The 10,951-nt window shown below is 35.8% G+C and overlaps 1 protein-coding gene across 1 annotated transcript in view; it reads left to right on the plus strand.

Moving 5' to 3' along the window:
• The first annotated feature begins 368 nt into the window (after positions 1 to 368).
• The window catches only part of LOC144969281 (uncharacterized), a 19,124-nt gene continuing 8,541 nt past the window's right edge, over positions 369 to 10,951 (plus strand). The window contains exons 1-3 of the mRNA XM_078908392.1: positions 369 to 518; positions 1,008 to 1,070; positions 1,248 to 1,363. Coding sequence (XP_078764518.1) covers positions 369 to 518; positions 1,008 to 1,070; positions 1,248 to 1,363 — 329 coding nt within the window. The remainder of the gene's footprint in view (positions 519 to 1,007; positions 1,071 to 1,247; positions 1,364 to 10,951) is intronic.

Below are 10,951 nucleotides of genomic sequence, written 5' to 3' on the forward strand. Positions count from 1 at the left end.
ATTCCGATTGGTTAATGCACAAAAAGTGGATTGGAGCTGGGTGAACGTAATCATACAGGTGACAAAGGAATGGACGTCTGATAATTCTTGTAGAAAAAGGCCCCTGGGCTTTGGACAGATGATCATTGATATTCTTGTAGGTGGTAAGGATACTGGATATTTAGAAGGATGCTATGCCATCTTTCTCTTTCCTGCATCTAGGAATTGGACATTTTCATTCTGGGGTCAATGCATAGGTTTGAAGGCTGGTTAAGAACCGTTTGCTGCCTTCCATAGAGGCAGCCAGCTGTACTGTAATAGACAACGCTTCCATTCGGTGGCCCATGTTCACTTCAAGGCGTCAACCTCGTTAGCTAAAAAAAGCTGACATGATTACACACAGCAATACATATTCTGACCATTTTTCAAAGGCGGAACTATATTCCTTAGTGAAAAGAAACAAATCAGAAACAGTTTTCAAAGCAGACTGTCAACTCAGGGAGTTTAGACACGAGTTGTACGACTTCCCCCATATCACTGTGAGCTCAATTCAATCAAACTCATTGGGGTCCAAGTAAAAGATTGGGAGAAGGAACACCAAATTTCCTCTCACCGACACAATAAAGCTCACAGATGAGGCAGTAAATGATATACCAAGAGAAGACTGAGAAAAGGCATGATCCCAACTTCGCAAACTGGAGGAAAATTACATTTCATTGGATAGAGTGATGCCACGAAATCCTTCCGTAGTTGGTCCCCTTCTCTCCTTCATCATCCTCGTCCTCAGAATGTCATGATTGATATGTATGCCCAGTAATTTTGTTTTTGTTGAACACATGTATTTGTGGAAACACTGTAGATATCACAAATTGTTGACTTTCTACTTTTGACCATCAAAGTTATGTAGATAATCCTCTTTGGTATAAACGCAAGCTATTTCTCAAAATTTTGCAATCGAAGTCATTTTAGGAGTAGAGGGGAATAAAAGTCACCAAAAATAACTTTACAAATTAATATTTTGCCTTCAGCATAATCAAAAATTTCTCAAAAGTTCTAAATATAGGTTCTATGGAATCAAAACGTCCTCTTCAGTAAGATTTATTGACCCAAATAAGCATATAAAGTTCTATAGCTGGAGTTTAAAAAAAGTTGTAATCCTACTAATTTTTCCTATCTAGTTCTAAGCAGGTCTGCATATATAAAATGTAACATGAAGAATTGTTTCAGAAAGAAACGCATTTTATTGTTTTTCCTTTCTTCTCTACCAGGCATGTGTTGTCCTCCACAATTGTTGTCCGGATGTCTTATTACGCAACATCACTTCACATGATGGAGGTCATGGTTCAGATTGTGTGCAGACAAGTCCCTTCGCGAACAGTTCCAGGTGACCATTTGAGTTATTGTAAATGCTATTACAGTTCCCATCAGAGTATTTCACATCTCTAGACGGCGATGTGGTCTAGTGGTATCACACTCGTCTTCGGATCTGCGCGGCGCATAGTTGAATCCTTGAAACATGCTCTTTACTCACATTTCATCACCGTACTCAGTTGTAAAATAAGTACCTGGCCGTGAACAGCGTTGTCTCATTCGGACTAAAACAATGTAATATCGCCTAACAGACGTAATGTCTTGTCCTACATGTTGTGTTGGTGTCGACTAGGGAGCCCTGTGTAAAGCGCTTCGAGCACGTTTAGTGGATATTGCACTATATTAAAGCTCAAGTTTAGAAAAAAATTCTTCAGTTGTGGGTATTTGTGGGGCGAGAGAGAGAGAGAGAGAGAGAGAGAGAGAGAGAGAGAGAGAGAGAGAGAGTGTGTGTGTGTGTGTTTGTGTGTGTGTGTGTGTGAGAAGAGAGAGAGATAGATAGATAGATAGATAGATAGATAGATAGATAGATAGAGAGAGAGAGAGAGAGAGAGAGAGAGAGAGAGAGAGAATGTTGTACTTGACTATAAATGGCGACAAAGTGCAAAAGGGTTAAACCAGTTCACTGCCGGACTCTGGAAAGACAAATATTTAAATATTTGGCAAGAAAACTCGTCCTTCAAATTCCTATCTATTTAAATGACCCTCATCTTGGGAAAGATTCTCAAACCTGGGTTAATGTTACTACTACTACTACTACTACTACTACTACTACTACTACTACTACTACTACTACTACTACTACTACTACTACTACTACTACTACTACTACTACTACTACTACTACTACTACTGCTACTACTAACTACTACTACTACTACTACTACTACTACTACTACTACTACTACTACTACTACTACTACCACCACCACCACCACCACTACTACTACTAGTACTACTACTAGTATCTGTATCTGTATGGTTGGCGCTGAAGAAACCAATGGTCTGGTTGTATTTCAGCGGCGTCCTCATTGGGCGCGGGCCCATGTCATTCGGGCCTTGAAATAGTTTAGGTGTGGTGCCATGATGACCAGTTCATCCAGCCCATTCCACTCCGAGATAGTTCTAATGAAGAAAGAATTTCTGTAGTTTTGTGTTCTTGTCTGTGTGATTTTGAAGCAGTTCGAATTGTTTGTGTCGTATCTGTCAATGGGGTTTTCGGTTATGTGGTTGGCGAAAGTGAGTGCTCGGATTTTTCTTTTGTTTGGTCGTGGCGTGAAAAAGGAGTCTGCCTTTATTGATGGTATTTGATCTGTTATTATCTTGAACATGAATGACAGACGGGTTTCTTTTCTTCTTTGTTGGAGGCTGATGAGATTTCTTTCTTCTAACATTTTTGTCATGCATCCTGGTACTACTACTACTACTACTACTACTACTACTACTACTACTACTACTACTACTACTACTACTACTACTACTACTACTACTACTACTACTACGATTATCATTATCAATTTGAAAAAAATTATTAACAAGATTCAGTTGGACTTCCGGTAGCGTCCCGCTGAGTGGCGGACATGAAGAAGAAAGGTAGGCATCTAATTTTGTTATTTTTGTTTTCTTCATGTGACTTTCGTAATTTTTAGTGTACCCTTTCTTATTAGTTTCGGTTAACGTTATTATTATAATTGGTGTTAAGTAAAAGTTAGATTAAATTGCGGTAAGGTTACATTGTTGAGTGGCTTTCCTTTTCTCAGTTACAACCTTCGATAGGGGATAGTTTCACTATTGTTTTCTTCTTAGCTATTTGACTTTCTTCCCTCACATATTATATTATATTATTATTATTACTACTATTTTTGATTTGTTTTGGTCAGGGTATGTAATGTGTAGTGGGTTAAAGTAGAATATTTTAGGGGATAAATTGCTCTCCATTTTTCCTTATCTTCTCTTACATTCTTTGGGAAACCTTCCGGGGGCTCCAAGCGCTGCATTTCTTTATATTTGAGTCGTTTCTCTTAACGCTGGGAGGGTTTGGAAAACCTCCCCCTTCTCCCCCCCCCTCCTCTCTTTCTCTCTCCCCCTTTTTTTTTTTTTTGTTCTTTCTCTTTATCTCTCTCTCTCTCTCTATCTCTCTCTCTCTCTCTATCCCCCCCTCTCTGTCTCTCTCTCTTTTTTTTTTTTAGCACACACACATACACACACACACACACACACACACACGCGCGCGCGCGTACACACCTATATATACACAATCATTTTGCAAAAGGTCTCACATTAGTGGATATTGAGTAATTTAATTTGTATATAATTAATGAATATGTCTGCAGTCTTGCCTGTATTTTTAAAGGTGGAGGAGGACAGCCGGTTTACTACATACGAGATATGTTTTGCGGCGGAAAAGTCGGGAGGGGATGGATCCCTTATAGATAGTATGCAGATGACGTCACTCAGGCCTTTGTTATTGTTTTTGCCATCCGCGTTTGTCAGTTGTTCTCACTAAACTGTATTAACCAGACTATAAAAGTTCATGGTTACACAGAGTTTGTGTGTTGGTCCATTATACTTCCGGATGGCAATGTTGTGAACTCCTTGGCCAAGCGCATTCTATCTATAGGGGCCCAAAGAATAGGGCGGCTGTGGAGGATTTATCCCTCCAACAACGAGGCCAGGGTAAGGATGCTGGCCAGACGGATCGTCCTTAGAGGGAGAAAACTTGATCTGAATGGAAGAAACCCATTTATTCTCGTGGACGAAGAGGGGAAGGAGATAGTGGTCACTAAATTGTTTATCGGTGGCATCCCAATATCATTCTCCAATGAAGAGATCGAAAAAAAGGTCAAGATGCTTGGACTTAAAATGACGAGTAGAATGGTCATGGAGCGGGTAAGGGACCCACAGGGCAAGATGATGACTTGGGTGACAGGAAGAAGAATGGTTTGGATTTGTATCCCTACTGCCCCAACACCAAGAATAATATACGTAGGGATCTTTAAAGGGTTCCTGTACTACAAGGAAATGCATGACAATAGATGCAGGAATTGCATGGAGCAAGGCCATTGTGCCACAGCATGTAGAAAACAAGTCGTCTGCAGGAGATGCAAAACAGGGGGACATAGGGAAGTCGATTGTCCAATGCTTCTGAAGAAAAAAGAAATGGATACAGCGGAGGATAGAGTTGAAAACTTCAAGAGGGAGGAGGAGAAAGAGGAGGAGTCGGAAAAGGAGTCGGAAGAAGAAATGGAGGGGGAGAGAGAGGAGACGGAGGAGGAGGGAGAGAGGGAGGTGGAGGATGAGGAAGAAGTAGAGGAGAGAAAGGGAGAGAGAAGAAAGGAGATAAAAAGTGGAGAGAATCGGGAGGTGGGAGATAAGGACAAAATAAAACCACATGATAGAATTAATAGACGGGGAGGAGAGGAAGTAAGAAAAGATATGGAAGTGGTAAAAGAAGGAAATGGAAAGAAGAAGCCAGGTAACGATGAACAGGTAAGAGAGATGCGAGAAGGTGAGATTGGTAGAAAAGGAAAATCAAATGAATTCATGGAAGAGGATAAGGAAAAAGAAAGGAGAGGTCGGAAAGAAAAAGAAAAGATAGAGACAGAAAGAGAAAGAGAAGAATAAAGAGAGAGGGGGAGACAAGTTGTGAGGGAGGCAAAAAAAAAAAAGTTTAAAACAATGGAGGATTATGTTATGACAAGATCTTCTAGTAGAAAGAGAGTAGGGTCACCAGGGGTCTGATTCATGGAGCGGGACTATGGTAGTCTCAGACTATAGCAAAGTCTGAGACTTTGTAGTCTAAGACTTTGGGAAGTCAGAGACTACGGAAAGTAAGTTATTCATGGAGTCAGACTTCGTCCCTGACTTGCAAGTCTCTGACTACGCTTGCAAAGTCTCAGACTACAGAGGTCAATATATTTTTAACTGGGGATTCCTCGGAAACGTATCACAAAACGACATAGAAATGTGTTACTTTTCCAGCTGCGCATGCGTCATGCGATGTGGCACAGAAATCATATCTATTTCTTCTTCGTGTTTGTTTTGATCGTTTTGTTGTTGTTGTTGTTGTTTTTTTTTTGTTTGTTTGTTTTTTTTGCCCCACAAATAAAAATGGTGTGAGACAAGTTTAGGGGTGTAAAAATTGTTTGAGAATGTGTGTGTGTGTGTGTGTGTGTGTGTGTGTGTGTGTGTAATGTTTTTAGTAAATATAAATAACGATGACACTTAAATGAAATGATTCTTATCGACGGTGGAGCATTGTTCTAAGTAGAGAGCGGTGGGCGTTGCCTGAAGCATGGGGTCCCGAAAATACTAACGAAAGAGTGAAGATGGATAGGAATCGGTGGAAACAATACAGACAATGGGCGTTTCGGGTACAAACCCTTCGTCGGCACAACAATAAACAAATAAACGTTGAAAACAAATAAGAAGAAATGCAGTATAAATTGCATCGTCTGTACTCAACGATGGTTGGAGTGTGAACGAATCGTTAGCGTGGTGTGATAGAAATGATGAGGTCAGTGAGAGACGTGACATTTCTAGAAAATAATGGACGATAAAAGACATAATAGAAATGTGATAGTAGTCGTAGTAGTAGTAGTAGTAGTAGTAGTAGTAGTAGTAGTAGTAGTAGTAGTAGTAGTAGTAGTTTAGTAGTAGTAGTAGTAGTAGTAGTAGTAGTAGTAGTAGTGGTATTAGTGGTAGTGGTAGTAGTAGTAGTAGTAGTAGTAGTAGTAGTAGTAGTAGTAGTAGTAGTAGTACTAGTAGTAGTAGTAGTAGTAGAAGTCGTAGTATTAGTAGTTGTAGTAGTATTAGTAGTAGTAGTAGTAGTAGTAGTAGTAGTAGTAATAGTAGTGGTATTAGTGGTAGTGGTAGTAATAGTAGTAGTAGTAGTAGTAGTAGTAGTAGTAGTAGTAGTAGTAGTAGTAGTAGTGATAATAGTGAAAGTAGTAGTAGTAGTAGTAGTAGTAGTAGTAGTAGTAGTAGTAGTAGTGATAATAGTGAAAGTAGTAGTAGTAGTAGTAGTAGTAGTAGTAGTAGTCGTAGTAGTGGTGGTGCTTTTAGTGGTAGTAGTAGTAGTAGTAGTAATAGTAGTAGTAGTAGTAGTAGTAGTAGTAGTAGTAGTAATAGTAGTAGTAGTAGTAGTAGTAGTAGTAGTAGTAGTAGTAGTAGTAGTAGTAGTAGTAGTAAGTTACTATGAAACAATATGTTTACCTGGAAAGTGTTTGGAATGGACAAGATGAGGAGTGTATGTGCGGTTGTTGAATCTTCGAGAAAATAAAATAAAATAAAACAAAACCAAAAAAAATTTTTTTTAAAAATAAATAAATAAATAAATAAATAAAAATAAAATCAAAAACTGTAGGGTAGCCTTGTTCTAATCGCAGTACAATTACTCCCACCAGCGTATAGCATATTATGATTTTGAAATTTAGTCCCAGACTACGATATTTACACCTGCTAAATCGCGGGTGTAAATTTCACCCGTTTAGTCCCTCGTTTAGTCTTAGACTTCGCGTAGTCCGGCTTCATGAATAGCGTACTACGCCTTTTAGTCAGAGACTACCGATATAGTCTCAGACTATCGTCGTAGTCCCTCTCCATGAATTAGAGCCCAGAAGAGGAAGGAAAAAGAGGTCGCCCAAAACTATCTGAGTAAAATGGTGTTAAAAAGAGATTGTAGTAAAAGTAATAATGCTAAAACATAAAATATTATTAATTTTAAAATACTTCAATTAAAATGAATCCAAACAATTTTAGGACGGTTTTTTTCAGATGGGGGTTTAGAATATTTAAGTATCCTTTCACTAAATGTATGTGGATTAAGAAACAGGAAAAAAAGGAATGCAATTTTTAAAAATATCAAGCAAAATAAAATAGACATAGTAGGATTACAGGAAACACATTTATTGGAGGAGGATTCAAATTTAATTGAAAAAGAATGGGTGGGAACATTATCTTATCTCCGGGGACATCCAAAAGTAAAGGACAATTATTTCTTATTTCCAAACAATTAAACGATAAAGTAGAAATTAATACATTGTACAAAGACTCCAGAATATTATTGATGAAATTAAATACATACAATAACAAAGATAGAGGTATTTTAATAGCTAATATTTACGCTCCATGTATTACACAGGAGAAAAATTATTTCTTTTCTCATTTAGGGAAGATTTTAATATCAAAATCGGAGTTAAATCTAGATTTACCAAAGATTTGTTTAGGGGACTTTAACACTGTGGTAAATAATGAGTTGGACATAATATGTGGCAATCCACATCCTTTCTTTAAAAAATATAGCATTGTGGAGAACATATTGCTTATTTGAGTCAATAAAAAATTGATACGGCGCACAACTCTACTGAAAGATTTGAAAATTAGAAATGTATTTTTTACAGATAGATAAACAGATAATTTGATTTCCTTTTATAATTTAAAGTCAGTTTGAAAGTTTATTGAGTCAAACAGATATCATAAAATATGTACCAACGACGACACTTGACTCCCAAAATCAACTAATTTTGACACTGTAAAAAGTTGTCAATTTGCGTCATCTATTTATGACATCAAGTATTATTATTACTTCCGTTGTGTTGTGTGGGTGTTGGCATTTTTCAGCAAATCGTGGCATTCATAGTGATATTATTCACTTGATCACATGAAGGTATTTCCGTCGCCATTTTGATTCTTTTTTTACTATTAGGGTTAGCTCGAGATCGAGGATATTTCTTTTTCTATTAAGGTTAGTCATAAGTCTTAGTAAACGTGCTAGGATGTTTGTTTTTCCATAAGTTAAGCAAAGGGGAGACATTCCGAAAGCTCCTACATCCCCAGTATTCTTTAAATTTGTATTTTCACCGTTGATATTTTGTCAGGCATTTATTTATTCAATTTGTCATTATATCTAGAAGTATTTTAAAAACTCTAGAACAAACCTTGATAGATTTGTGAAAGTTTAACATTTCTTAATTTGACCATTGTTTTCAGCTGCCATTTTGATTTGTTAAATATTGAAAGGTAGTGCAAAGCAGTCCGAGAGTTGTTTTTTTTTCTTTCTATTTATTAGGGTTAGCTCGAGAGGTTAGTCATAAGTCTTATTAAAGGTGCTAGGAAGTTTGTTTTTCCATGAGTTAAGTAAAGGGGAGACATTCCGAAAGCTCCTACATCCCCAGTATTCTTTAAATTTGTATTTTCACCTTTGATCTTTTGTCAGGCGTTTATTTATTCAATTTGTCATGATTTTTTCTATTAGGGTTAGCTCGAGATCGGATTTTTTTTTTCCTATTAGGGTTAGTCATAAGTATTATTAAAGTGCTAGGGTGTTTGTTTTTCCTACTGGGGTTAATTAAAGGTACTAGGTTTAATTTTTTCTTGGGGTTAGTTGAGGGAATATATTATTAAATATATTATTGGGCCACACAGAAAAATCAACTGAAGATATACCAAATTACACAGACAACGTTGTTTACCAATCTGCCCTCATTAAATGATGGTGAGTACAGTATCGAATGAAAATAGTTCTTTCCCCGCGAAATTGCGGGCTTTTTACTAGTGATAAAGAAAATGTTGAAAATTTTAATGACTTTATCAATAGATTAGCCTTTACAGATACATGGAGAATAAAACATAAAAAAGAAAAAAGTTTTACATGGAGTAGAGGATCTCCTTTGATAGCTAGACGTCTAGATTATATCTTTATAAATAACATGCTTATACCTTTTTTTACAAGAAGCAGAAATTAAAGGCATTGCCTTTACTGATCATAGAGCAGTTATATCAAAATTTAAATTCACATCCTTCAAAAAGGACCCTCCTTATTTAAAATGAATGTATCAATATTGAGTGACTTAAAATATATAACATTAATGAAAGAAAAAATCCAAAGTTGCTTAGAAGAAAACAAAAGGTTGGATCCTCACCTTAGGTGGGAATGTGTTAAAATAGACATCAAGGAATTTACACAAGACTACTGCAAATATAAATGTAAAAAATCAGATAATTATAATGAAGAAATAAGAGCCCTTAATGAATTAGAAGAACAATTAGTATATTACCCTAACGACAACGATATTTTATCACGAATATTGGAATTGCGGAAAAGAATTGATATAAAACAAATTGAAGAAACAATGGGGGCCAGAGTAAGAGCAGGCATCAAGTGGATAGAAGAGGGAGAGAAATGTAATCGATTCTTTCTATCATTAGAAAAGACCAGGGCTGTAAACAATACAATTTATAAATTGAAAAGTGATGAAAATAATTATGTTACTAATGAATTGGAAATTCTAGAAACTATTAGTAAATATTATTCAGAACTTTACACCGAATTGAAAGAAGACGAAACAATAGAAATGTTGAGTGATGAATATGTAAAAAATATCACTGGAGTCTATACCGAAAATAAAAAATGAAGAAGAAGAATTCTGTGACAGATTTATTACGTTAGATGAAATTAGGAGTGCTATGGAAAAAATGAAAAATGGATCCTCCCCAGGGCCAGATGAAATTCCAGTAGAATTTTACAAAGTTTTTTTTGGATGAGATCAAAACGCGATGTTCAACTGTTTTGAGTTTAGTATTTTTAAAAATATGCTTAGTTACAGTCAAAGGAGGGGGGTAATAGCGTTAATACCGAAAAATCAATTTATCGATAGGGAAGATTTAGGGAATTGGAGGCCTATAACATTAACAAATGCTGATTATAAAATACTGGCAAAAACCTTTGGCAAACAGACTTAAAACGGTTATAAGTAATATAATTAGTAAGGACCAAAAAGGATTTATTCGTGGAAGAAACATTGCAGAAATTTTGAGGGAAATTGATGATTTAATAGAATATGAAAAAGAAATAAACTTATCCTCGTTAATGTTATCAATTGATTATAAAAAGGCTTTCGACACTATTTCAACAACATTTCTATTAAAAACGTTTGATTACTTTGGTTTCGGAAATTATTTCAAAGGTTGTATTATCACCATTCTCAATAATAGGAAGGTTTGTGTTAAAAAATGGGGGACATATATCGGGGGATTTTGATATGCAAAGAGGCGTTAGACAAGGTTGTCCAATATCTTCTTTAATTTTTATTCTAGGAGTAGAAATAATGGCATCTAAAGTAAGACAGGAGAAAAACATTCAAGGAATACTAATAGATAACACAAGATTTATTATTAAACAATATGCTGACGATACAACTTTTTTTCTAAAAGATCAAAAAGACTTAAAACATGTGTTACGAAAAATTAATGAGTTTTCGATATTCTCTGGGCTTACTTTGAATAAGAGTAAATCTAAAATTATGCAACTGAACAAAAATCAAATCCTTAGGAAAGATTCATTGTTCAACATTCCAATTGTTGATGATCTAAAAATTTTAGGAGTAATATTCAGTTTCAAAATGACAGCTACGGAAAATAAAAATAATTGGATTCATAAAATTGAAAGCATAAAGAAAATGCTAAAGTTATGGAAAAAAGGGACCTTTCTTTGATAGGAAAAATAAACATAAATCAAAACCTTTGGTATTTCTATGTTAATTTATATTATGCAGAGTATTTCAATCCTGTTGACTGTATTAGAGGAAATAAATAGATTGTTCTT

Source organism: Berghia stephanieae, chromosome 3 (assembly GCF_034508935.2).
Source record: "Berghia stephanieae isolate SIO BIC M18660-M18661 chromosome 3, UCSD_Bste_1.3, whole genome shotgun sequence".
Lineage (NCBI taxonomy): Eukaryota > Metazoa > Mollusca > Gastropoda > Nudibranchia > Aeolidiidae > Berghia > Berghia stephanieae.